This window comes from Myodes glareolus, chromosome 8, assembly GCF_982192425.1.
Source record: "Myodes glareolus chromosome 8, mMyoGla1.1, whole genome shotgun sequence".
Lineage (NCBI taxonomy): Eukaryota > Metazoa > Chordata > Mammalia > Rodentia > Cricetidae > Myodes > Myodes glareolus.
This window is the reverse complement of record NC_142033.1, coordinates 31,219,925-31,247,670: the sequence shown is the minus strand read 5'-3', so window position 1 is coordinate 31,247,670 and position 27,746 is coordinate 31,219,925. Positions and strand designations below refer to the sequence as shown.

The window sequence follows — 27,746 nt, the reverse complement described above, 5'->3', positions numbered from 1 at the left end:
TGGGTGGTGGAACCAAATTCTGGTCCTTTGCATAAATGGCAAGCACTCAAACCTCTGCTTCATCTGTCCAGTGCTCTCCCACCTGCCACTTTTTAAAAAATTTATTTTACTTTATTTTTTTAAATAAAACAAACTATATTTTACATTTTACATGCCAACCCCAGTTCCCTCTTCTTCCCCTCCTCCCATTACCTCTACCTATTCCCTCATTCCCCAGAGAGGGTAAGGCACATTAATTTGGGGAAGGTCCAAGACCCTCCCTACTATATCTAGGCTGAACAAGGTATCCATCCAAAGAGAATAGGTTTCCTAAAAGCCAGTACAAGCAGTAGGGATAAATCCTGGTGCCACTGCCAGTGACCCCACAGTCTATCCCAGCCATACAACAACTGTCACCTACATTCAAGGGTATAGTTTGGACTTATGTTTGTTCCTTCCTTGTTCAGCTGGAGTTGGTGAGCTCTGATTAGTTCAGGTAAACTGTTTCAGTGGGTGTCCCCATCATCGTCCAGAAGCATCACCATCCCTGACATAAAGCTCTATTATAGAGCTACAGTAGTGAAAACAGCTTGGTGTTGCCATAAAAACAGACAGCAGGGTCAATGGAATCGAATTGAAGACACGGATATTAATTCATACACCTATGAACACCTGATTTTTTACAAAGAAGCTAAAAATATACAATAGAAAAAAGAAAACATATTCAACAAATGGTGCTGGCATAACTGGATGTCAACATGTATAAGAATGAAAATAGATCCATATCTATCACCATGTACACAACTCAAGTCCAAATGGATTAAAGACTTCAATATAAATCCAACTGCACTGAACCTGGTAGAAGAGAAAGTGGGAAGTAGCCTTCAATGCATGGGCACAGGAGACCACTTCCTAAATATAATACTAGCAGCACAGACACTGAGAGCAACAATAAATAAATGGGACCTCTGGAAACTGAGAAGATTCTGTAAAGGACACAGTCAAAAAGATAAAAAGGCAGCCTACTAAACAGGAAAAGATATTCACTAACCCCACATCAGAGGACTGATCTCCAAAATATATAAAGGACTCAAGAAATTAGACATCAAAATTCCAAATAATCCAATTAAAAATGGGGTACAGAACTAAACAGAGATTTCTCAACAGAAGAATCTCAAATGGCTGAAAGACACTTAAGGAAGTGCTCAACAACTTTAGACACGGGGAAACGCAAAAATGACTCTGAGATGCCATCTTATATCCATTAGAATAGCTAAGAAAAAAAGACCCCTGATAGCTTAAGATGCTGGAGAGGATGTGGAGTAAGGGGAATGTGCATTGCTGGTGGGAATGTAAACTTGTACAACCACTCTGGAAATCAGTATGGCAATTTCTCAGAAGATCGGGAATAAAGCTACCTCAGGACCCAGCAACACCCGCCACTTTTGAGATAGGGTCTTATGTGGCTTCACCGGTCCTGAGACTGGATATGTGGCTTCGTGCATGTCGGCCACCACTCTACCAACTGAGCTACATCCCCAGATTTATAAACATTTTTTGAGTATGAGTTAGTTGGAAGACAGAAGTACCTTCAAGTGAATCCCAGCCTGCTCCAGTGGAGCTGACGAACAGAATAGGAATTAATTTTATGATGTGCACAATAAACAATGATGGGATCATCATTTCCAAAAATCTCTTTGGATGGCGACCATTGTGTCATAGACCAAGGAATACTAGGATCAAAGCAAATCTAACCCTGAAATACCAGTACTTCCCATTCCTAAAGCCTGCATTGCCCCTATAATTGAAGTATTTATATATAATGTTAGTGTATATATGCAATTGAACAATAGAAGCATATATGAGTGTGGTTTAGTTTGCAGCAAACAGAAACTTCTAAGTCGAGTTCATTTGTGAAACACATGCTGTTTCATATTTATTTATTTATCTATTTTTGACACATACCATTTTAAATGAAACCTGCTGACCTCTTCCCATTGCGTGGCTGCAAAATAATAGATTGGAAAGAAATCATTGTAACTAATAATGTGAGGTAATTGCCATTGAAAGAAGCCTAATAATATAAAGGAGGTCATTGAGGTGACCTGACAAGCTATGGACAGAACAGAAAAGGGCTCGTTGGACCCCACAGCTGCAGTTTCTGATTGACTGAGTCCGAGGTGGAACTTGGAAATATATATTTCTACCAAGTTCTGAGACACTGCTAAAGCTGCCAGGACCACAATGAATTAGAAACTACTTCGTTTTGCTTATAGGGAACCAACATTCGATAAGAAATGTTCTCAAATTTCATTTTGATGCGAACCATGCTAATTTTCCAAAGTCATGGTGGTTCCATGTTGTATGTTCCTGCTTGTCAATCCAGTCCTGCAATCCAGTCCAGTCTATTCTCCAACTTGCTGATATAAATTTTCCCACAGGAACACCACCTTGGACTTCAGGATAAAGTTGAAAATTTTCAGCTAAATGTTTCATTAAACTCATCCTGTCTAATCTCAGGTACTTGCACACAAAGTCATCTCTGTGTCACCTCCAGTCCCCAGGTAAGATGTTTGTCCCAACTCTCGTCCAAAGCAGACTTACAGAGGATGTGTAATAGCACATCATTTAATATAAAGGACTTGAGTATCCTCTGATTTTGGTTTTTTTTTACACAACCCTCCTTAGATATCAAGGGGTGACTTTATAAGAAAGTCTGAGCTACTAGGCCAGCCAGTTAATAACTAATGTAGACCTCTGTGTGTTTCTTGGGGACTGAACAGCTGTGGGACCAGGCAGGACAGAAACCTCTGCCAACACTGTACCTTCTTTTAAAATATTTTCTTTTACCGTAAATTACATATATGTGTGTTGGTGTATGTGTAGATGCAGGTGCCCACAGAGGTCAGGACAGAGCTCTAGATGCCCTGGAGCTGGAGTTACAGGCTGTGAGCTTCTGGAAGCAAATGCTGGGAACTGAGCTCTGGTCCTCTGTAAGAGTAGTTTGTGCTCTGTCTTTTCACTCCCGTCTGTTAATACCTTCCCTAATACCTATTAGAAGTCCAGTAAACAATTGTTGAATACATTTACTAAATATCTGACTTTCTGGTTGTGTGTTAAGAAACATGCAGAAAACATGGCTATTTAGAGATAGATTTATACAAATGCAAAATGATAAACCTGGTCACAAAGCTATCTCTAGATATAGTTTTTATTATTATTGAATTTTTAACTAACAGTTTGGAAGCATAGTCACAACTCTTGCAACTTATTGGATCAAAGCTCTAATAACCAACTCCTTGGCTTTTGCTTCCTTTACATAAAATATCATGAGATTGAACTGTGGAGTAATGAACGTCATTGGAGCATTTACACACGGGGCAGTGGAAGGGAGATTAGAGATGCTCTGGTTCCAACCATTAGGGTAGTGTGAGAAGTAAAATCAAATTGAGACACCGGATGTCAAGGGTCTATAAATTCACTGCAAAACTGCATTAAAACAAGTTAATTCAGTGAACATACATTGAAAATACTTAGTCAACTTTCATATATATTGATCATAAAATGCCATACATACATACCCTGAATAAAAAGTATCCCTTACTTTGACCAGCAAAAGATCTCTGGAATTCTTCCTGAAAGAAATAAGGATGGCATAGCAAATTAAACAGCACAAAAACAAATGTGTAGCGAAGTTCAATATTAGTTTAAGTTTTCCAACTCAACGAAAGGTACCAAAGGCTAAAGCAGAGTCTTCATGGCATAGAGAACTCTTAGGTTTACACCTGAACCATTTCGACAACCTCCAGTATCCCCAGAATAGCGGATTTAAAAATACTTTCCTCATAGATTTTCTTTTAAAAATTTTGTCAAGTGTATGTATATTCATCAGTAAGTAGAAATAAAATGTCAGATACAATGAATGTATTTAAAGGTCTCTCTCTGCCATTTTTCTAGAATAAAGGACTCCCTTTAGCGCAGATGTTGGATGTGGTGGCATGGGCAGGGAAAACACAAGCTGGGGTTGCTGCTAAAGGAGAATGGAATATTTCTGCGTGGAAACTGAGGGACAACTTTGGCACATGTGTGATTAGCCAATGCCTTGAAAGAGGTTATCTTAATATCATTGCATGTGCAGAACAATAATGAAAAGATGGCAAAAAGGAAGAGCTGTTATCCAGGCATATTACATAGCGTTACTTAAGCACGCCATCCTAAACTATGAAAAGAAAATTTAACATTTTATAGTTCCTTTATAATTGACTTGTAGTGTCCTGTTTGCAGTAATAATTCGTGGAGATCAATAAATTTATCAGTCAAAACTGTTTTCTTATAAGTACAGTTATAGTCTTTATTCTAAGAAATGCCTCTCATATGTATTTAAGTTCATAAATTCTTGATTTACAGAAAATTTATCTCTAATTCCCAATATTTGTACTTAATTCTTATTTTTATTATACTCAAATTAAGATCGAATTATTGGTATTTAAAATGTATATGCAGAAACTGTGTGTTTAGGTACTTGTGTATATTCAAGATTTAGAGAGGGCACAATGAAAATTAACTATACTAATCACTTAAAACATTCAAATGCAACACCAAAGCAAAGATTTTCAGGATGCTGTCATCAGGGACGGAGTCCTCAAAAACTGAAGTACTTTAGAAAGGAGAGATTAAAAAAAGGGACTAATCAGATAGCTGTCCGCAACTACGATAGTCTCGTTCAAGCCAGAAAAGGGAACCATGTGCTAAACTGGGCATAATAATGAACACCACTCAATCTTTCCTTGTGTAACTCATGAGACTGAAATAATGTAGTCAAAATAATTATCTCTGGTTGATACAGACATTGTAGGAAATAAAGCCAAAATTTTAAAGTGTGCATTTATGTCTAGAAAACTTGATGACAATCGACTTTCTTCTTCAATCCGAGAATTCTACCCCTTGGGGAATGGAGGGTTCTGGAATTGAACCTAGGACCTCCCACATGCCAGGCTGGTGCTCTACCACCGTGCTTTAGTCCCAGTCTTGAGAATTCTACATATTTAAGGTGTTATTAAATCCCCTGTTAGATGTTTCTTTAAAGTTAGCAGCAGATAGCAGCATTCAACTGACGCTAAAATTGTGAAAGAAGGAAATAATGATCATAAAAAATAAATTCTGGGACATTTACTCATCTAACGGCATGCTTTTTTAAAATGTGCATTATGAAGAGTTAAAAAAAATCAGTGTCAAAGTTAAGAAAACACCAGACCCAAATTCAGCTTTTAAATATGTAGTGGTAACCATATAATAATGAAAGTAACCATCATTAAACCATAAAGGGAATATCACAATGAAGACATTCTTGTTTGTTTGTTTGTTTTGCCTAAACTAAGGGTCAATGAACTGCATGGTCACTTCTCATACTAGACAACTCATGGAAACTTATTTAACTAATGTGACTTCCTCTTTGTTAGCTTGAGTTCTCAGAACCTGCGAAAGCCCAGCTAGGCTCCCAAAAAATCAAAGCGGTAATGCTAGACCCAAAATGCAAAGTCTCGCTTTAAAATGCTACCCAGGACTTCCAACACGAAGAACATCAGGATTGTTCTTCACTGACCCTGAAAAGTCACAGTTTCTAGTTAACAGTGTGTTAGCATAGTTATAGTCACCTTACACATTAGTATTAGTTAACAGTGTGTTAGCTTATAGTCACCTTGCACATTAGTACTAGTTAACAGTGTTAGCTTAGTTATAGTCACCTTACACATTAGTACTATATTTAGCTCCTATTTTTGTTAGCCATGGGAAAAATGAAACATTGACATTTGTTTTATGATGTGTATATTTACGGTCCTTATTCTTATCAATGTTTTAACACTTGGACAAAAAAATAATTATACCACCCTGGCTATTTGTCATCAAGGACACAGGGGCAATAAATTTTACTTGATTGGATTGTCAATTCCTCCCTAAAGACCAAACACCCGGAAGTTCCCTTTCTTAAAACAAAAGAATATTTTCTCAATGATAGTGATATAGAAGGTCACCCAAGTTTTCCTCAATGTCCAGGGCTCGAACTAGAAGGGGCCAGAACACAGAGAGGGAAAAAGATCGCATGACACGATTATGCAGGTTAACCAAGCATGTGATGATTCAGATGTAAAATGTCTCCCAAAGACCTGACTCTTGGTCATCAGCCTGTGGTCCCATTGACAGGTAGTGGGATCTTTCCAAGGCAAAGCTCGTAGAAGGACACTATGTCCTTGCATACACACAGGTTGAAGAGAATGGGGACACCAACCTCTTCCTCCCCCACCCTGGTCACCGTAGAGTGAGAGGCTTTGTCAAGACAACCGCCTCCCCACAGGTAGAAAGCGATGTGGTTTATCAAGTTGACCAAAGACTGAAATCTCTAACTCATTGAGGCCAAATTCTCCATTTAAATCGTGTTTCCTCCGACATACTGTCATTGCGACAGAAAGCCAATGTTTGAACCTCGCCCTGATGAAGGGTATCTTACAAAAGACCAGCGCTGCAGTTAGCAGTAGGGGCTGCCCGCGAGTGGCAAAGCCAGCATGCACTTTGTGTTACATGCGCCCACCTTGAGTCTCTTCATTCTTCTCTCATGGAGTTGAGGAACGAGCTGCAGCAACGGATGCACGACAGACGACTGAGAACAGGAACACACACGGTGAGCACCAGGCTCTTCAGCATTGGGTAGTAAGACGCTTTCCTGTCTGTCTGTCTGTCTGCCTGCCTGCCTGCTTTTTACCCACTACTCTTGCCCCCAGATCAGAGGACCAAAAAAGGAGATTAAAGATATTACCTAAGACAGCCTGTTGTAAGTCATTTGAAGAACTGCAGTAAATAAACCAAGGAGTGGGATAGAATTTTCTAGTCCATAAACCAAGAGATGGGACAGGTTGCTAGTCCCAAACTAAGCTGTTTGTCATTATTTGGAGAAGCATTTTGCTGAGGGCCTCAGATCAGTTACAGCGCCAACAGGTGCACCCCCAGATGTCTCTCTAGGGGGCAGAAAGCCATCTGTCCTCTTCTACACTTACTCAAAATAATTTGGTCCAAACGAAGGCAACTTGCCACTATCAGTTTTCCCTTACAAACATTGCTATCTGGGTGCGTCTAGCACACACACCTGGAAATCTCCTTCATAAGCTAAATATTTAAAATGGAACAAGAGCAAGACAAGAGGGGACACAAAGATGACAGTGTGCTACTGGTAGCGGAAAAGGTGACAAAGACGCACTTTCTAAAAATGAAGAGATGTCGTGTGGAAGAAAATGAAAACACATCTGAGATGGACAGCCACCTGATACAGCTGCACTTTCTTACGATCTGGGGCGAACTGAGCTTCCTTGCTACCATTAAATTCATTTAACAAATGGACGACTTTCAATCCTAGATAATGATTATCTGTTTATGAATACAACCTGTGTTTGCTAGGCAATTAATCTAACTTAAAACTCTCATCTGTTCACATGTAAGGTTATTCTGTGTGGTGCAAACTTCAAATAGAATTCAAGTTCACATTTACCTTTCTGCCATACGTTTAAGACACATTGTCCTCATTCCCTAAACCGTGCACAATAGTGGATCCCAAGCTTATGAAGACTACTACAGACAAATAACTTCTATGTTTATTTATTTTTCCAGTGCAGAAGGTAAAGCCCAGGGCCTGGTTTATAGCACGCAAGGACTCTACTATCATGCTACAGCCCTAGTCAGTTTGTACTTTTAAAGCCCATGCAAACCTGAAACGAAAATGAAATAGCAAAAGCAAACAAACCAAAACTACCACCGAAACCACAGAAGTCTGATGTGACTTGAACCTGGGTTACTCATTTCTGGGTACTCTGAGAATACATTCTCACAGTGAACATCTACCTAACGGTAATGAGCGAGAATAGATGATGTTTCCAGTTAGCCACCGATCCGTGTCTTTTTAAGAGTGTCTTTGGGTGACACCACATTTCTCTTCCATTAATATCACCCCCAAACAATTTGGTTTACTTATTTGTTTGTTCTTTGACTTTTTTTGTCATTGAATAAAATTGATGAAGGAGGGGTTTCTCTCTTAAATGTTTTTTACTTACTACCATATTTCTGGCATTTAGAGTTGTGTCCGACACAGAATTGTGACTGGGTGAGTATAGGCACACACAACTATTGACATGAAAAGTAAATATTGATTTCCATTCATTCACTCACATAGAAGCTTAGTTCTTTTCCCTTTATGCTACTGAAGAAGGAGACACTGAGCTACATCTTCAGACCCATACATAACTTTTTGAGTAAAAAATATGAATTGTAGACTCATGGTATACTAGATGATTTTTTAAAATTAGTTTCCTCTTAAACACGTGCTAATGACTACTTACCACAATATTTGAGTTTCCTGACTTCTCTGTCTTTGAATAATGAAATAAGAACTGTTAAAACAGAAAGGAGAGTTGCATGTCAAAGAGCTGCGGCTTCCTCTGTTCTTCTCTAGGGTATATGTATTCAGGAAAATCACCTTACCCTCTTAGTATTAGCTTTCTCATTTTGTTCCTAGTGAAGAGATATATATCATTATAACATACATTATAAAACTTTATGTTACATAGTTGGAAATTATGGAATAATGTAAAATTTAAAAAATATGATGTTGTATTTCAAACATAGGACGGACTCAAGTTCATTAAGCATCTTTTGCTCCAAAAATAAATGGAAAATTGATTAAATATTACTTATAAAAATAGACAGTGATCTTTTCTATAAAATTACTTATAAGAATAAAAACTCAAAGCATGCTCATGTTTAACAGTGATGGGATGGGAAATTTTAACGCAACCGCATAATAGAGTGTCCAGAGCAAAAGAATAAACAGACAACATCAAAGTACTTTTAATTGTCATGACTAAATAAAACTATGAGCTATTTTTCTGTCATAAGCTTCCCCGTAGTCACTTGTCTCTAAAATATCTGTGTTTTAAGACTCATATCATTTTTTTTGTTTCATTTACTCTTAGCACCATAGAAAGACAATGGATAGATGTTACTGTCATTACTTTGATCTTAATCAGAAAAAAAATACGTTTTATTACACTTTTGGAGGGGAACGCCACCACTAGAAAGAATAGATTAATTTGCCTCCGAATCTGAAGTTTCAGAAAACACCGATGCCTTCAAACTATCAGTTTCTTTCCTTGAGTCACTGTTTGTGGAAGGTTTGGTGGCTGGAGTGTAGGGTAGGTTTGAGAGGCTAATGAAATACATCATTCGGAACCCAAGGCTTTCGCCTTTAATGGTGGTGTGTGTTAAGATTTGTTCAACCTGAAGCACAGGCTAGACCTGAGGGCTAATGGTGTGTGATCTCTCAGGCTTCCATCTGTCTTCACCTAGGCCAACACGCTCTCCCTGAAAAATCAAATAATTCAAAGCAGAAACCAGGACACAGAAGCCATCAGAATTTTCAGACTGACATTGATAATTCAGTTGTCTGGTTTGGTTTTCCTTGTGTCTGCTTGCTTGTTTGTTTGCTTATTTGTTTTCCTGGTGGTGGTGTGAAAGCCGAGGCTTCATGCATCCCAGCCAAATGCTCTCCCCAGCTATGTTTTTCCATTCTGAATGTCCTACGCTATAACAATATTCAGCAGCTTAAATTCATTCTTGTCTCCCAATTGTACGAGTGGGTGAGACAAGACTGTATGATAATAAATTTATTCCATCAGACCACATTTTATGCTTGAAGAAGACATATGATTTCCTAATTAGCTGATTATGAACTTTACCAATATGAAATTATGAGGTATCAGAGAAACTGAAGCATTTGTTTCTCATCCCAAGTCGATGAGTCTTCAAGTCTTCAAGTTCCTGTTGACAGGCTTCCTAAATTGGGCATATTTTCTTCGAGGAGGAGGAATTTCAAGACGTTTGTTTGTTTGGCTGTTTGGCTACAGGACTTCCATCTTACCTGAGGCTTCTGGTGGATCTCCATCACCACATGGCAAAACTTCCTCAGTGCAGACGATGCCTAAGGCGGACAAGAAGACACATGGGCTGGGCTTCACCTTCCACTTGCACACAGGGTGAAGCTTAAGATTTGGAAGCACAAGTGTATTCCATCTACCCTGCAAAGAGGTCCTTACTGGGGTCCACTGAAACTCTATAGGGTTCAACGGATTTCTCTCAAAATAATCTTTTGACTGCTAAAACAACTTTGGGCCAGGGCGATGGCTCAGCAGATAAGAGAGTTTGCTTGGACTGCAAGAGGACTTGAGTTCAAATCCCAAGCACCTTCACAAAACTCTCACATAGCTGAGTGATTCTGTAACCCCAGCATTGGGCACGGAGACAGGTAGATCCTGGGACTGTGCTGACCCATCAGTCTAGACACAGGGACAAACTCAGGTTTCATACGGTCCTCATCTCACCAAACACGATGGAGCGGGATGGTGGAAGATGCATGTCTTCCTCTGGCCTCTGCTTGGGTGGGCATGGGTGTGCATTCTCATGGACACACATACACACGCATGCACATATGCATCCACGCATGCCTGCATGCATATTTGAGCACCCATTCAAGAAACAAACAAACAAAACCATCTTTCTTTCCCTGCAGCAGCCTTGCACCGATTGAGGCTTTCGCTGTGGTCCTGTTCCGTAGCTCTCAACACTTGCTGAGATATCATGGAACTCTATGAGTAAGACAACCTGGGTCGTGCCAGCGAGGGATTATCCTCCCTCCCAGCCTGTGGTGGAGTGTGTGTGCATGCCAAGGCTGTGAGCCTCACCGAGCATTACTCATTCCTGCCTAATTTGAAAATCCTGCAATTGCTCTCAAACAATGGGAACCAAAGGACGAGAAGTCGTGCGTGGTGCCCCTAATCTGGGCGCCACCCTTTCCAGGTTGCTGACTGCACATCCCAGGATCAGGTTTGTCAAAGCATCAGAGCGCAGAATTAGGACAGGAATCCTGTGGTTGGTAGCCAGCTGGGCGTGGTAAGGAGTGGCTCCAATGGACAAGTAGGGGCAAACCCTGCTGTGCACAGGACCTAGCAGAGTCGCGCCACTAGGTCCTTCCTTTCTGGAGCTGGGAAGTGAGGGGCAGCGTGACCGTGGTTAAAGTGTGGGCCGTGAAGGTAGAGAGCCTGAAGCTAGACAACAGTGAGGATTCCATTTCTGCCTCACACCGGGTTACTGCAGGCTGGTTACTTAATCTCTTTAAACCTCAGTTTCTTCAGCCAGAAATCTGGGGTGACGTCACTGCAGGAAGTTCCTGGAAGGATTAAAAGCAGGAAAGGCTCTGGTTTAATTTATGGTGGCAGGTACTCTCAGTCTAGAAAAGATGGCTCCGTGTTGTCAGTATTCTCACCCAGTGGACCTGGTGTGGCTGTCTGTGCTCAGAAACACAGTTGGAGTCACTGTGCTGAAGATCTGTTTTTATCTTCTTCCTTCTGTCTGTTTGCTTTCCAGGTAAATCCTTGGGATATATATTAACACAAAGTGGACCATATGTATACATGGTGTTTCAATGCGTTAAAAAATACTCTCTTGCAGATAACTCGCATTCTGTTCTGAAAACGTGTGGGCAAGGGACACAGGACAGCAATTGGCATCTTTTGTAGAGAGGAAATGAGGTCCCACCCGATTGTCACTTGCCCGGTACCTTACCAAGTTGTAGTTGACTGTGTGGATTGGGAGCCAGGCCTTCTACTTACTGATACACTTTGGTGGCCTTAGCAATGCCTGCTGATTCTATAGTTTGGAGTTAACTATTTTTTTTTTCAGTTGTTTTATGGTGCTGGGGGTGTCACATAAACGCCTGCTGGGTTGGTGCTCCACCACTGAGGCCCAGCCCCCGACTATCGGGAGTGCAATGACAGAAGGGCACAGTGTGGCATGCCTTTCCTTACCTGTTCCTTTCAGGCCACTCCCGGGGAATCTGGTAATAAAAGCCCTAAAGTTCTTTTTTCAAATAGCCCATAAGGAGATGCAGTAAAATCCAAAATAACAAAATGGAAATGCTTAGTTATGTCCCTTGTCAAAGATGCATTTCAATGAAAGAAGACTGTATTTCCATACATAGTAGGTTGTAGTCTCTCTTTAAGAAACCGTGGCTAAACTGGATGAGACTTGGCAATCACACTGACATTTGACTGGAAACATTTAAAAATAGATGCATTTGCTCTAGCTCCTCTTTGTAAGAAGCCATTGTTCTCAACAATTCTTAAAGGACTTTCATACATGGGATAGGTGATATTTTATCTTGTATTTACGGGCCTTAAAGATTTTTTTTTTAATTTGGAAAAATATCTTGAAGCACTATTCAAATTAGTCATATTGTTAATAAGAGTTAATGTGAAATTCATATTGAAAGTATCGAAATGTATTCTAGAAGGTATAGATGTAAATGACCTGCTAGGCTCTTGTTAATGGAGGCCGTCCCACTAAGAGGAGGGAGGACAAAAGAGAAGTGGGTGTGGGGAGGGGAAGGAGAGGCAGAGGAGAGAAGGGAGAGGAAACAGCAGCCAGGATGTAAAATAAATGAAAAAAAAATGAGTTACTTTTAAAAAGGTGCCCAGAAATGAAGTCCAATAAAGAATTAACTTGTGGAGCTGGGACAATGGCCTAGTGCTTAAATACTGCTGCGTAAGTGTGGGGGCAGAGTTTGGATCCTATGCAAAGGCAGGGTGTGTGTGTGTTAGCCCCATTTCAGCCTCAGAAGGTGGGGACGTGATCCCTAGAGCTGGCTAGCAAGACTGGCCATATAGACAAGGTCTGGGTTTGATTGACAGACTCTATTCCAGTGAATAAGGTGGGAGGGGAATGAAAGATGATTCCTGACATTAATCTGGAACCTTCACATGCATAGCACACATGTACAGTGTACAGTGTGCACCCACAATATAGTGTGTCCACACACATACACACTGATATATACATATATACACATATATACATATATACGCATGCACCACACACATACACCTACAGAGAGATACACACATACACACAGAGAGAGAGAGAGAGACACACACACACACACACACACACACCATAAATAGAAAAGGATTTTTTAAGTTAGTTTATGTTGATAAAGTTTAAACAAGTGATTAAAAATGTATCCAGTGGGCATTGTGGATAGGAAACTATTTAATGCTGTTCCTGAATTATAAGCTCAACACAAAGGCCTCCACACTAATATCCATCCCATGTCACTCACATGACAGTGCTTCTTGTGGTTTGAACACATCTCCCAGAGACTCACATGTATGAGCCCTGGGGCCCCAGTTTGTGGCACTATGGGGGAATCTGTGGAGCCTTCGGGAGGCGGAGTTTTTGTTGGAGGAAGTGGGTCACAGAAGATGGGCCTTGAGGCTTTACAGCCTGGCACCACTTCCTGTCACTGCCTGCTTCCTGTGTACTGATGCAGTGTGACCAGTCAGCCTGCAGCCCCTGCCGCCATGCTTCCCCTGCCTTGACGGACTGTATTCCCCCAGCCATGACCCCTGTAAACCTTTTAGCCTTTCACTGTTTGTTGGGATGCTTTTTCACAGCAGAGAGAAAGTAACTAAGGCAAAATTTGGAGTTGCACATAAGAATTTGAAACATTGTTCCAAAGATCTTGCTTCCCTCCCCTCTGCCCAGCCGCACACAAATGCCTCTAATTTCTGGCAGGGAAATCTCTGCAGCTAGGAAGCAGCATCACACAAGGCTGCATCTCCACGCCTGTCAGGATTACCATACAGAGAACCATAGAAATGGTCACTTAGCCTGGGCCAGAGGATGTGGATGAGGTGCATGTGTTTCTGTCAAAGACCCTGGAGGCATTGAATCCGAAAACAAAGTCAGTAAGGCAAAGTCTGGGTCCTTGCACTCAGACCTGCAGGTGGAAGCAGCAGCATCCAGTAAAATCTGGATAGAGATAACACACTTGTCTCCACATGGAGGTAGACTAGCACTCCCTTCATCCCTCCTCCTATGAGAAAAGATGTGAGCTACCTCCCAGGTAGCTGGAAGCAGGAAAGTGGGCATGCGCAGTTCAGCCTTTGGTGTTCTATGCCAACACGGTGGTCAGCTGTCCTTGTGCAGTATCCACCTCGGCTCTGGTGGGAGACTCAGGAACACTGCCTAAGCCCTTCCAGAAAGCTGATTCTGGTACTAGATCTATAGCAATAGCCAAATTAGCATTTTAATAAGTGTTCCAATGGGTTTCAAACTCACTCAGGAGCAAGATATTAGCTCTCTGGATAGAAAAGTAAGTATAGCATTTTTTTAAAAACACAATTTGATTTTGAAATTAGCATTTTGATAGTCCTCAATTTTCATAATAAATTTATTTTACTTAAAAATAAAAGGTTACCCTTTTCAAACAGAAGCCCATGGTACTGATATTACCTGAAGGTAATGCACTAATATCGATTGTGACAAGTCTCAGTGAGTCTGAGGGAGAAATGAAGGTTTTTAAGCAGCAGCAAATGCCTGCATTATTACACAACACTGCCAGATAAAATTACCTGAGCCTGGGAGTCAACAGACAGAACGGATGAACAAGCTTCATGTACCTGTAGGAAACAAAGACCTCAGTTATTTTTGTGGAAGGAGACTGCTCATTCGTTTCCCGACTGCTCAGACCCAAATAATCGCACAGAAACTATATTAATCACAATACTATTTGGCCAATAGCTTAGTCGTATTCCTTGCTAGCACGTACATCTTGAATTAACCCATTTGTATTAATCTATGTATTGCTACGAGGCTGTGACCTATCGGGAATGTTCTATCTGGTGTCTGTCAGTAGTTACATGGCATCCCCCTGATTTTCCCTACTCTCCCTCTTTTTCCTGCCTGGCTTTAGTCTGCAAAGCCATTGGCCGATACAGCTTTATTCATCAACCAATAAAAGCAACACATATACAGAAGGACATCCCACATCAAGTTATACCCTAAAAATAGAAGAGACCAAAACATAAAGCAGACCTCACAGAGTTATCACATACAGGCAGCAATCAAAGAACCATGCCAGCCTTGACCCCTCAGTTCAGAGAAGAGGCAACTCTATAGCCTTATAAGAAAGTCCTGGATGCTGTGCGTGGTAGTATATGCCCACGATCCCATCTCTGCAGCAGGGGGATTGTTGTGAGGTTAGATGCCAGCTTGGACTACACAGTAGATTGAAGGCTGGGATGCATAGTAAAACCCCGTAAAAAGGAAAGAAAGAGAAGGAAAGGAGAACGACAGAAGGGGGAATGTGAGGGAACAAAGGGAGAGAAAGGAAGTCCTAGAATTGGGAGCTGTCCAAGATTCCTTCCCAGACATTGGAATATATGTCCCCAATAACAGCTGACAGAGACCATCAGAGTGTTTGATGCAAAAGGAAGAGTTCTGAAATCATTCAGCCTGAGCAACCTGAAAACATGACAAAAAAAAAAAGACCTCAAAATGGAGTGTGCCTGTTGGTTGCTGTACAGATCTGCATTCGACACGACTCTGATGTCATCTCACTTAGCCTGATAACGGAATGATACACAGCAGATAGGAAAACTCTGAGGACAACGGAAGCCACAGGTCTCCATCTCCCATGAAGGCTGACTCGACTGTGGCTGGAGAGAAGGTTAGCGGTCTTACACTGTAGCGCACAAGCTGCCTCAGCTGGCATGGGTCTATGAGCCCAGCACTTGGGAGGCTGAGGCAGGAGGATCAAACGTTCTAGACCAGCTTAGACTACCTAGTGAGACTGCTATAAACAAGAAGAATAAAATAAAGCAGCGATTTATAGAAATCATAAAAAGCTATGCTGACAAGTTAAGCCCTAAGCTGGCTTTATGACTTGCACGTCTTTGGTGGCCTTTCAAAACAGGGCCAGAGAAACTAACAGCACCGAGGCTCGGGTGTCTGGAGTGGGTTCAGTTAAATCTTCTTTATGGCACGGCATCACAGAGCCCCTTCCTGCGACAGAATTCTTTATTGGTCTTCTTAATTGAAATTGTATTCTCACGCCAGACTAAGAGGGGTAGTTATAACTTCAGTTGTAGCTTCTTAAGCTCTCTGTTGCTTCCAAGCTGACAGCCTCCCGAAATACAAGATTTTTGAGCTTGGGGAATAGAGAGAGCCAAAGCCAGTGCAGAAAAGCATGATCTCACATCTGCCACAGCTCACAGAACGCATCACCCTGCAAATCACAGGTATGTGAGGAATATGTAAAAATTGTGTCATGTACCTGCTCCCACTTACACACACACACACACACACACACACACACACACACACACGAGAGAGAGAGAGAGAGAGAGAGAGAGGGGAGTGGGAGAAAGAGAGGGAGAGAGGAGTGGAAGAGAGAGAGGGAGAGAGAGAAAGACTTTTGAGTCAAGAGTTACATTGTCTTTAACTTGATCAGAATCAATATTAAATAAAAGTTCTTGAATTTTTGAAAAACAAAAATGCAAAAAAAAAAAAGTTAACTGAAGAGTTAGCTGAAAAGACAATGCTCCCTGAAGCTGTATTGACTGGTGCACAATGCTGTCATCTCCAAATACACGGTCTTTGCTTTGGGAGACTGGGAGGAAATGGCTTCTGAAGAGTTCATTGGTGCAGAGAGGCTCGATGCCATTGCACACCCGGGGGAACTGTTGGGTAATCCTGGTACAGCGATCGCATGCTACCACACTTGGCTAGCACGGTAAATCCTTTAAATGTCTTTTTCTATAAAAGGATGATGTTGTCACAGTCACTCGCCCCCTGCAAACCAGGCTGCCCCCGTATCTGTGAAGCGGCCTGTGCACAGGAACAGGCGGCCTTGAACCTCAGCTAGCTGACCGGTGCATCAAGCCGCTTAAATAAAAACATCAGAAACTTCACAAACCTAATGAACCAATTAGGAGATTATTGTAAAGCTCTGGTTTTTTTTTTTTTTTTTTTTGCTCGTTCTCTGGAAAGGGGGGGAGCAGCTCCATTCACTGCTTCGCCATTTGGGTGAGCATTTGCCAGCTTTCCCCAGCTGACGGCTCCAGTGCTTTCCAGTGCCACTAATGGCTCCTCACGGTCTATTGGCGAATCTGTTGAAAATGGACAGGCCTCTGCACATGGCTGGAGAAGCACAAACTTCCAGTGTCTGGCCCACTCTTTAATGTAAAAGTTTCCAGCAGAAAAAAAATTGTCTTTTGTGTTCTTAGCGGTTCACTTTCTGTGCACTGCTGTTGGGATTTTGTGGTTTTTTTGGGGGGGGGGGGCAGGGGTGGGAGAAGAGATGCAGGGTCTTACTGTGTAGCCCAGAATGGCTTTGAAATCGCCTCTTGAATACTGCTACTATGACTACATGCTACTATACTTGGCTGCATGTTAATTTCTTTATCTTTTCCTGTAAAAGAAGGTCAATGTTTTCATAGCCACCTTCTTCCTAGCAATTATGATCTAAAATATTTTCCAAAGCTATTCCTGAAAGGGATCATTTCATGCTAAAATAAATTTCTATATTTTACATTAGTATGAATTATTTCAATGGTTCACCTTGCTTTCTGTTTTCCCCATGTTCTTTGATGTCCTAGTGGAGCAGAGACCCTTCTAACAGAGTTTATGAATATCTGTTTTGTTAAAGACTGTTCGCTACCCAGTACTTATCATTTCTTTGTCTTTTTACCTAATGTACTTTGGGGAGTGGCTGAGTCACAGAGAGTTTTCTCAGCTTGGCGCACATATCATCGTCAGCCTTCTTTGTAATCTTCCCTTCTGCTGTTCTCATCCATCCTCTCATAGACACCTCTTCCAATGTATTCGACGTGCACCTTTCATTTGTAAATGTTTTTGTAAAATCTGTCTTGCCTGCATGCGTGGAAATTCCTTAAGATTTTTTATTTATTTTCTGCTTAGCACACTATTTAGAGATCTCGCCATGATGCTATGTGTCCATCTATTATGTGGCTTCTACCCACTGCATAGCCCTCTAGACTGCGTGCTAACATATTGCCGATCCACTTCCCAGGGACGAACAGACACGGGGTCCCATCTAATTCTTTCTACCACAAACAGACTGCAGCTAGTCTCCTTGCACTGTTCTTTAGGCATCTTCCTGTGAAAAACCCGCTGCGGGCTCTCTTCCCAGGGGAGGAAGTGCTGGAGCATTTGAAATTCCGTTGGAAAAGTTTTCGCTGATCCTACGCGTCTCTCCTATTCCTGTCTGATCTATCTTTTATGTTTGGCTCTTTATTTCCCCTCATGTCATCTTTGTACAGCGTGTTGGTTTTATGTCTCTCGATACAGTGGATCCATTTCAGCCTGTTCTTCTCTTTCTCAAACTCACAGTGTTGTTTATGTGTGTGTCCATTCCGCCTTTGGTCTGGCTTCCTCCAGAAACAGACTTTATAGGCAGTGGTGTAGCTGGGGCTATAACTCGGGAGTAGAACACTTGTCTCACATGCCGAATTCTCTGGGTTGAATCCCCAAATACCGAAGTCAGTAAATCAGCAAACAGAGTGGAAGAAAGGAAAACAGGAGAGGCTAGATTGAAAGTGTGTCTTTTTAGGCATGAACCTCGAAGCATCAACAGAAGCACGAAGAAAGGAAACTGAGGTGAGAAGGAATTTAATAAGGGATCGCCACCATGACTGACTGGGTTCTGTCTGTCTGGGGAGTCTAGAGAGAGTGCAGAATAGGTTGCTGCCAGCCATGCTGAGGGAGTTAAGGGGGCAAAAGTAATTTCCTACCACCACCCTTCCTGCCCCATGTGAGTGCTGCCCTCCACGGTGTGGTGCTGCCCTCCACGGTGTGGTGGGCGGGGGCAGACTGTGGTTTTTGCCAACACCTGAAGAACAAGCAGAGCCACAGAGGCTTGTGATAAGAAATTAGCTGGAGGATCTGGGATGTCAGCTGTCAAAGGCTGGACTTTCCAAGTTCTAGTTTTTATTCCAGGACTTCATGCTTTTATTTTTGGGTCCTTATATGACTTTTCCAAGTTGTGGTTTTATAGGAGTCTTCATAAGCAGGAACAGATAGTTCTTGCCCTTAAGCTCCCTGTGTTTAAAATGTCATCTGGATTTGTAGACATTTAGTTTCTCGTGTCAATGTTAGGTTAAATTTAGATGTTCCTTTCAAAAAGTGAGTGGAATTATTCTAAATCAAACCACACTGATAGTATGGACTTTTCTTTGAGTAATTTGAGAAAGATTGGGTATTTTTATCATGGTGAATGAATTATACCGAGTCCTGTGGGCAAAGCGATTGTCCCAAAAGGGTTTAAGCTGGATCCCCAACACTCACATGAAAAACCACCATGCTTGAAATCAGTATTGGGGAAGCAGAGACAGGAGGTATCATGGGACTCACTGATCAGTCAGTTCAGCCTAGCCTGTGAACTCGAGATCCCAGTAAGAGACTCTCTCTCTCTCTCTCTCTCTCTCTCTCTCTCTCTCTCTCACACACACACACACACACACACACACACACGACAGACAGCTCCTTAAAACAACCTGCTACACATAACTGTTCCATCAAAAAAAAGATGTCTCTCCTTCTAGTCACACACTTAGTTTTTAATGTAATTTATTTTTCCCTCCATAAATGTACTGTGTATTTATCACCTGCTGGTTTTTGTTGCCATTGTGGACGACACACAATTGTCTCTAAGTATCTGTAGGGTTTGGCTCCACCACCCCTGAGAATACTACAATCCATAGGCACTCAAGTTCATTATACAAAGCAGTGTAATACTTGAATGTAGTCCACATCCGCCTGTATTCTTTAAGTCATCTCTAAACTATTTGCAATTCTTAATGCAATGTGAATGCAATGTAGACCAGGCTGACGTAGGACTCACTGAGATTCGCCTGACTCTGCCTTTCAAGTGCTCGGAGTAAGGCGTGTGCTCCCATGTGAGTGCTGTGTGGGAGGTCACTATACTGTAGTGTTTGGGAAATAATAACTGAAAGAGCCTGGGTACACTTAGAAAAGTTACAGTTTTTCGGCCCTAAATATTTTCAACCCATAGTTGGTTGAGTCTGTAGATGTAGAACTAACTCATGGATTCAGAGAGCCAATTATATTTATATTTTAAACTATATTGTTATATTGCTTTCTTCTAGGGAAAGGAAATGTGAATGATTCTTACACATTGGTATTATACCCCCAGGTCTTGTGAGCTCTTGTACTAGTTCTTACATTTGAGCATCAAGAAACTTAATTAATGCAATTCTTCACCATCACAGAGAACAGGAAGAAAAAGGTCATTGCATATTTCAAATGAACTCAGATAAAGTATTTGATTAAGCTGGAAATTGAAGACAGACACACTTTTTAGTGAGACAGAGAAAGAAAAGAAGTTCCTTAGCTAGGTAAATGGCTGACGTGTGAACGTCAGGGAAAAGTTTTCTTTTATAGAGAAACGCATGACACATTGACAGTGTAAGACAAGCACAGGCTTTGGTCACTGACACAAGGAAGGAATTCTTACTTGAGGACATGTTAAAGATGGATCATTTCACACCTACATATGTCATGTGCTGTGTTCTGATCAAAGCCCTCCATTCCTCCCCTCCCCCCATTCCTCCACCACTTTCCCCTCCCAATCTCATGTGCTCTTCTGTTCTCTCACTTTTGCTGTTGTTGTTTCATTGTTGTTGTGGTTTTGAGACAGGGTTTCTCTGTGTGACAGCTCTGGCTGTCCTGGAACTCGCTCTGTAGACCTGGCTGGCCTCAAACTCGCAGAGATCCACCTGCCTCTGCCTCCTGAATGCTGGGATTAAAGGTGTGCGCCACCACCGCCTAGTTTCATGTGCTCTTTAAAAAACAAAACAAAAACAACAACAATAAAAACCTCTGAGTCTATTCAGTGCTGCCAGAATGTGCATGGGTGTAAGACCATCTTCTGGAGCACAGGGTAGCCTTGCACGCAGCTTATAAATTGGGATTTTATAATGAAGCAAATGTTATCTGAAGTTAGCTACAACCTGCAGTCTTTGATTTGTAAAGGTTTTATCATTCAGTTCTTCCTTTTTGCTCTAGAGTTATCCATCAGAAATGTTAGTTTGGGATGTTTACATCGTGGATTTGTTATTGTTTTCTTATTGTATTGCATTATGATTGGGAAAAATCTGCTAGATCCTTTCTAATTTATGGCTTTCCCTCCTAACCTCTCATTCTGGTTTTTTAATGCTGAACTTTCCCCGTGATTTCCTACCAGTTGGTAGCTGGTGGAATCTAAGGCTGAATTCTTGGTATGTGCCAAGGGTGATGGCTACACCTTGTTGTCTATCTTATGTAAGCATATTCATGCCTACTTGTCTGTTTTGATAGTTTGCTTCTTTGATTTTATTTCATCAGCTATGTAGCTTGTTTATTTGATTTTATTGCATCAGCTATTAAGACTGCCATTCCATTTTTCTTTTAGTTCATATTTGCTTTATATATTACTCCCATCTTTTGGTTCTTAAATTCCTCCCCATGTTATGTGTGGCTCTTCTGTGTGGGAATGATGGACTGGGTGTACTAGGCATTCAGCCTAGGACTTCACACATGCCAGGCAAGCATTCAACCACTGAGCTGGATCTTCAGCCCTTAGGTGTGCCTCTAATTTTTTGGATTTATTCATGTATGTATTTGAGTGCTTTGTTTTCATGTGTGCCTGCATGAGAGAAGAGGGCATCAGATCCCTCTAATGATGGTTGTGAGCCACTATGTGGTTGCTGGGAACTGAACTCAGGATCTCTATAAGAACAGCCTGTGTGCTCTTAACCACTGAGCCATCTCTCTAGCCCACAAGATGTGATTCTTAATAAATAACTATTCCTAAATCTTTAACAAATAGAATACAAATTCAATCTGAGAATCCTTGTCTGTAAGTGATATATCTTGGCAAGTTCACATTTATTATAATTACTCTGTTTTTAAAGCTTTTTTTCTGCCTTCTAAGCTTTACCATTTGCTGTATTATTTTCTTTTATCTTTCTTTCTCTGTATTTTAGAATTTCCTTGTATCTTGATATTCATATATCTACATATATGTATGAATCTATAGATCAGGCTGGCCTTAAACTCATTATGTGTCTCGGTTCAGTCTCAAACTTACAGGAATCTTCCTGCCTCAGTCTCCCAAGTGCTAGAATTATAGGTGTGTTCCACCATATCTGACTCTTTTATTTGAATAAAACACTCTTAATTATTATGATGCCACAGTGTTCATAAAATTACAGTTTTTCCCCAAGTTCAATTGCACTATTTCACTTTGCCATAGTAATTCTAAAGAAGAATGAAATCTTCGCCAATTTTTGCAAGGATAATTTTTTACCTTATTCCACAATTGTAGTTCTTGTTCTGGCTGTAATCTTTGAGGTGATACTGGAGCACCTAAAGATAAAGTTTTGAATACATTAATGTTACTATATTATATTTTTTCTCAAATTAGTTATTCCTATGCAACTCCTTTTTAGAATCCAGTTGTCATTTCTTGCTATAAATTACTACTAAGCTAATTCAACTAGATATGTCAGCATTTGACCTTAGATAAAAACCATAATTATGAAAGAAACCCCACCAACACAGTGGAGATAGTACTCTCAAGAATGAGTTACCTATATCTTTACATAAAAACATATCTGATACTCATATCAGATATGTTTTTCTGATCAGCTTTTTCAATTGACCTGAAAGAGGAAACAATCCAATAACATATGAAAAGCTGTGATAAACACTTCAAATACATTATTTCTTAATCCTCATATCATATTATTTAATTTAAGTTATAGTAATAGTTGCAATTAGCTACATTTTCTGTGCTGTTGATTGGATTCTGGTACGTGCTTGCATGTGTGTATGTGTGCTGGGACTCAAACCAACAGCCATGAGACTTTTACTAATGATGCCCAGTCCTTTCTGTGGTAGCGGTTTAGGAATACCTTAGAAGCATCATACAGAGAGTTGATTCCATTCAGAACCTGGTGGAACCCCTTCTCATGGAAAACCCTTCACGCAGTGATACATTTCTCACCACACCACAAACCTACGTGTCCGGCACTGTTTTCTCATGAGCCGTATTCTGAGCTCTTTCTGTCTGCAGGAAAGGATGAATCTGTGATATCACATCTTCTTATAAAGTCTAAAGTCTCTGGAGCTCTTCCTGAGTGAGACTCTGTTTGACAGGCACTTCTGTGATTTAGTCATCTTGATTTTATATGTTTGAGTATTTGTCTGCATGTATGCATGTTCACTACATGCATGTCTTGTGTCCAGAAGAGAGCATCAGATCCCATGGGCAGTTGCAAGGTCCCATGTGAGTGCGTGGGAAGAGAACCCAGGTCCTGTGCGTCAGCAGCACATGTTTTTAACCACTCAGCCATCTCTCCAACCCCAGCATTTTGGTGTGAAGAATAAAGTTTTCCATTCCTAGTCCTTATCATCCCAGGACAAGTGAAGTTCCAACTCAGCTACCCTGCATTAGCCCAGACTTCCTCACCAAAACCATAGGGAGTTTGACTCCTTCCAAACCCCAGGTTCCCATGAGCCACTTAGAAATCGCCATTGTACTTAACCACTTACATCAAAACCAAAAAACCATGCGTTGTGGCCCTTCTACAAACACATGTACAGTCTCAGGGTAAGAAAGGTGCAGAACCTAAAATAAAATGTTTTTCTATAATTGATAGAAATCCACTAATATTTGTCTGAACTCAGACACAGAGGAGCATTGCTTATCTCTCCCCTTTTCTACAACCGATAACGATGTTTCCCTCAAGCCCTTGGAGTGTTATTCCAGTTTCTGCTGGGTAAACTATAACAAAAGGAGGTTCACAGTTTTGGAAACTGAGCGTCTAAGATCCAGCCTCTGGTGAGAGCCTCGAGGTGGATAGAGGACTTGTTAGATCAGTGGTTCTCATCCTCCTGATGCTGTGATTCTTTAATAAAGTCCCTCATGTTGTGGTCACCCCCCAACCATAAAATTATTTTCATTGATACTTCGTAACTGTAATTTTGCTACTGTTATGAATCGCAATGTAAATATTTTGGGAGATTGATATTTGTCAAAGGGGTCATGAGAACCACTGTGGTAGAGTGATTGTGTAATGAGAGAGACAGCCAGAGGGCAAGGAGGGGCCAGTCTCAATCTCATAACAACCCACCCTCCAATCATCCAGAGTCCCAAGGGAACTCCTTTAATCCCTTCTGAGGCAGACTAACACACCCTTCTGCTGCTAACCAGACTAACACACCCAGTCTCCCAGTGCCCCACTAACCCCAATTCACAGAGGCACATCATCTCTCAGTGTCACCGCATAGAGAACCAAGATTCCCGAACTTAGACTCCGGAAGGTTCGCTCGATCCATGTCACCCGGGATGTGGACTGTACACAGTACTGGCAGAAGCTGGCGCTGGCACTACGCTCCTCGTTTTCCAACTCAACACTGCTATTTCCTTCTAGGTCATAAAGATGGCAGCTTTTGCTCCTTTTCACTGAGGTATTTCTACTTAAGCACTGCGTACTAAAACAGATCTGATTACTTTAAAGGTGGCACCCATGCTGTTCTTGCTAACACTTCCCTGCAGTTTGCGTGTGAGAAACAGTGACTATTAACTGAGTATTAAGAATTAGTCAATGAATGGGAGTTCTGGGTAGGAAAAACATTCATTGTTAGTCTTGGCCATTTGATCTCTTATTGCTACAGGTATAATCAGATGACTGGCAGATACCCAGAGTATATTCCTCTTTATGAGAAATCTCCTCCAACATGTCCCCTGAGTTAACTGTTTCCACCCTGCATGGCTGGCCTTTATCATCTCACTAGCTCACGGCCCTTGTGTACTCTGCTACTTTTTCTTCCTTTCACTATGTTTATTGGCACTTATTTTCTCCTGTCTTTATGGCATTTATTGAGTCTCTTTTTTATAGATATGTCTAGTTACATTTGTATACTGATTGCTCTTGTTAGATTACTGACAATTCTTGCTTTTGTCCCTATACATGTCCCTACCCCTATGTTTAGGGGCTTGGGACTAATTGCAGATCAGTCACACCGGCTGTTCATCCTGCTCATGCCTCACCCTACTGCATTTTAAGAGAAATGAAATTTATAATTTTTTTTCCTGTCTGAAAAGGAATGAAGGGAGAGAAAAGCAGTCAGGGGACTTGCCGACAGTGGAGGAAGCCTTTTGCTTGAATAATATCAAGGTTATTTATGATATGTTAGGTCAGCCAGCAGATTTGCTCTTTTAGAAATAAAACTGACAGCTCATCCACTTTTTTCTAGAAACCTGCGGCCCACCCAGTTCTCTAAGATAGTCATTTCCCACAGCAGCAGAAGCCACTGCAAGCACCTTGCATGCAACATGCATGAAAAGCATAGCTTTTTTTTTCCCCCTAACAAAACAATTTTTAAAACTATAGTTATCAAGGCTGGTACCATGGCTAAGAGCACTGTGTGTCCTTCCAAGAGCCTGGGTTCAATTCCCTGAATCCTCATGGTAGCTCACAACTGTCTATATAATTCTAGTCCCAGGGGATACCACACCCTCTTCTGACCTCCCTGGACACCAAGCACGCATGTGAGGCACAGACATACATCCGGAAAAAGCACCCATATATGTTAACTAAATAAATACCAATAAAGGTTATGATTACCTGGCTACAGGCAGTTTATCTGCTACTGCCAGGCTACTGATCTCTTTGCAACATATTAAATAAGCCTGCTTTCTGTCTTCAAAGATGAAACAAAACAAAAAGCGCTATAATTATCTCCTTCCTTGAGAAGGTAAATGAAATTATCATTCTAGTATTTCCAATAAAATATTTAAAAGAGAAAAGGCTACTTTGGCTTTCATAAGTCTTGGTGAATCACTGCTGCAGAAGGTTAATATGCTGCTATGTGACTGCTGTCTGACTTTCATTTCTTTCAGAGGACAACTTGTGGATGTCGGGAATCTAGCTCAGGGCTTCACCCTTGGCACTAGGCACCTTTACCAGATGGGTCATCTCACCGTTCCTGTTACCTTGCTTTCTAAATAAGGAAACCTATTCTTCCTCAGTGTCTCAGCAACAAAGATCAAAATGATGAAACAAAGGCAATAAAAACTTGTCAGGAAAGGAATATTTGTCTCTTTCCATCTCTAACTGAGGGTTAGGCTATGAGCTCCTAAAGCGCTCAGCGGCTGTGATGTGAAGTCCTTAATATTTCTGAAAAATTAACAGCCTGCTGACCCGGGCCTAACTGGAGAATTTGCGTTTGGAACAAGACAGTGTTTGGAATTTGAAGGACCCTAATAACGCAGGATTAAATAGCCTCCCCGGGTTGCCTGGTAACTAAACTTTCTTTACAGAAGAGTCAAGGGACACATTTTGCTCTGCCACTCATTCGGAGCTTCTGACCTTCCTGGTTTTGCTGCTCCTGTGGTTTCCGGAGCCAAGCTGGGGGAAGTCCCTGTTGTCATCAGGTCGCACCTGCCTTGTTAGTCTTAGGTGCCCATCACTAGAAACCCGGGCAAGCCTAACATCGCTTCAACTTTCTGTGATCAGAATGCTAGTCCTTCTGAAAACCCGTAAGCCCCCGACATTCCTCCACTCTGTATGTAACCCAACAGCCAGCTTACCGGGAGGCTGAGCACATCCCAACTTAACCTCGCCTTGGAAAGGGAAGCAGTAGACTTTTTTCCCTCCAATAACTGCGATGAAAAGGGAAGTGTTTTAATTTTCTTTTAACTCCCACTACGGAGTCTGCAGTTCATCCCCGCTGCTTCCCCAGCTGGCTGTCCCTGTAGTCCTGAGCCAGACTTCAGTGGAAGGTGGGTTCTAGAAACCCGGAGAAGAGACGAGAAAGGTAGCACAGAGAAATCGGTGCAGCGGGAGCCTGAGGAATGCAGAAGGCAGAAAGCAGAGGGTGGCATCTTACCTCTGCAGGCGTCCGCGAAGCAGGTGAGGAGCAGCAGCAGTGACAGGAGCGGGTATGCCGAGACCATTTGTCCCCCAGACAGCCCTGGGCGGCTACCCGCTGCTCGCGACATCTCTGTCACTTCCAAGCGGCTCTGGACTGGCGACCAGGGACCCTGTGCTGTGCGGGTGTTCTGGTTGTCCCTCAGCGTCCCGTCCCTGGTGCGTCTTTTGTTGAGCTCAACCACCAAAGCGACCATCACCGCGCGCCACCAACTTTTAAATCTGGCGCACACGTGGGCTGGCTTGTGTGGTCTCCGCGCATGACCTCGCCGCCCCCTGGCTCCCTGGCGTCACCCGGACCTGCAGCCGCCCCCGCGGGACATGCTCTCCCTGGCCGGGTGTCTGACTCAGGGCACCACTCAGTTGGCTCTGAGCTGGAGAGTGAAATTAAACCATGGCGGTTCACTCCCACCTCTGGTGGGACTTGGGCGGGAGCCAGAGAGGTTGTCAGCTTCCAGAGCCTGAAATCAGGGTGGTCAAGTTGGCAGAGGAGGCAACACTGTCACTGTGTCTCTTGGAATGGAACAATATGCCTAGTCCGTTTGTGTGGGTTCCCTGGCCTGCAGTTACTTGAGCTCTGAGTCTACTGGCTGTCCAAGTGCCCTCTTTTTCCCTTCCCTGCTTGAGCTCCAGTTTGGTGTATAGTACCCAGGGCGTGAGAGCAATGCTACTTCCGCCACAATGTAGTGAGGACCATGACTATGCGGTCCAAAGCCCCAAACTCCTGCAAAGTCCTAAACCATTCCTGGAGATGCAGTCAGTTTGAAAATGTGATGAGGAAAGGACAGGACTTGGGCGCCGGGGTTGAAGTGTGGAAGGTGCTGCAGGGCACAAGGCTAAGGTGGCCTTTTCTCCCCTGAGGATGCTCTTCCCTCT

General features: G+C 42.0%; 1 protein-coding gene across 5 annotated transcripts in view; it reads right to left on the bottom strand.

Annotated features, from left to right (window-relative positions):
• Nmu (neuromedin U) overlaps positions 1–27,564 on the bottom strand; it is a 29,088-nt gene extending 1,524 nt beyond the window's left edge. Inside the window, exons 1-9 of one of the 5 annotated variants that reach the window (XM_048415100.3) lie at positions 26,830–27,544; positions 22,241–22,299; positions 14,484–14,531; positions 9,938–9,997; positions 8,503–8,532; positions 8,361–8,411; positions 6,566–6,634; positions 3,561–3,614; positions 1,945–1,984 (exon numbers count right to left, since the gene is read on the bottom strand). In XM_048415100.3, coding sequence (XP_048271057.2) covers positions 1,949–1,984; positions 3,561–3,614; positions 6,566–6,634; positions 8,361–8,411; positions 8,503–8,532; positions 9,938–9,997; positions 14,484–14,531; positions 22,241–22,299; positions 26,830–27,067 — 645 coding nt within the window. In that variant the 5' untranslated portion in view covers positions 27,068–27,544 and the 3' untranslated portion in view covers positions 1,945–1,948. Of the gene's footprint in view, positions 1–1,944; positions 1,985–3,560; positions 3,615–6,565; positions 6,635–8,360; positions 8,412–8,502; positions 8,533–9,937; positions 9,998–14,483; positions 14,532–22,240; positions 22,300–26,829 lie in introns of all 5 variants that reach the window. The other 4 variants (XM_085691750.2, XM_085691751.2, XM_085691749.2 and 1 more) reach the window with 4 other exon arrangements.
• Positions 27,565–27,746: the final 182 nt, after the last annotated feature.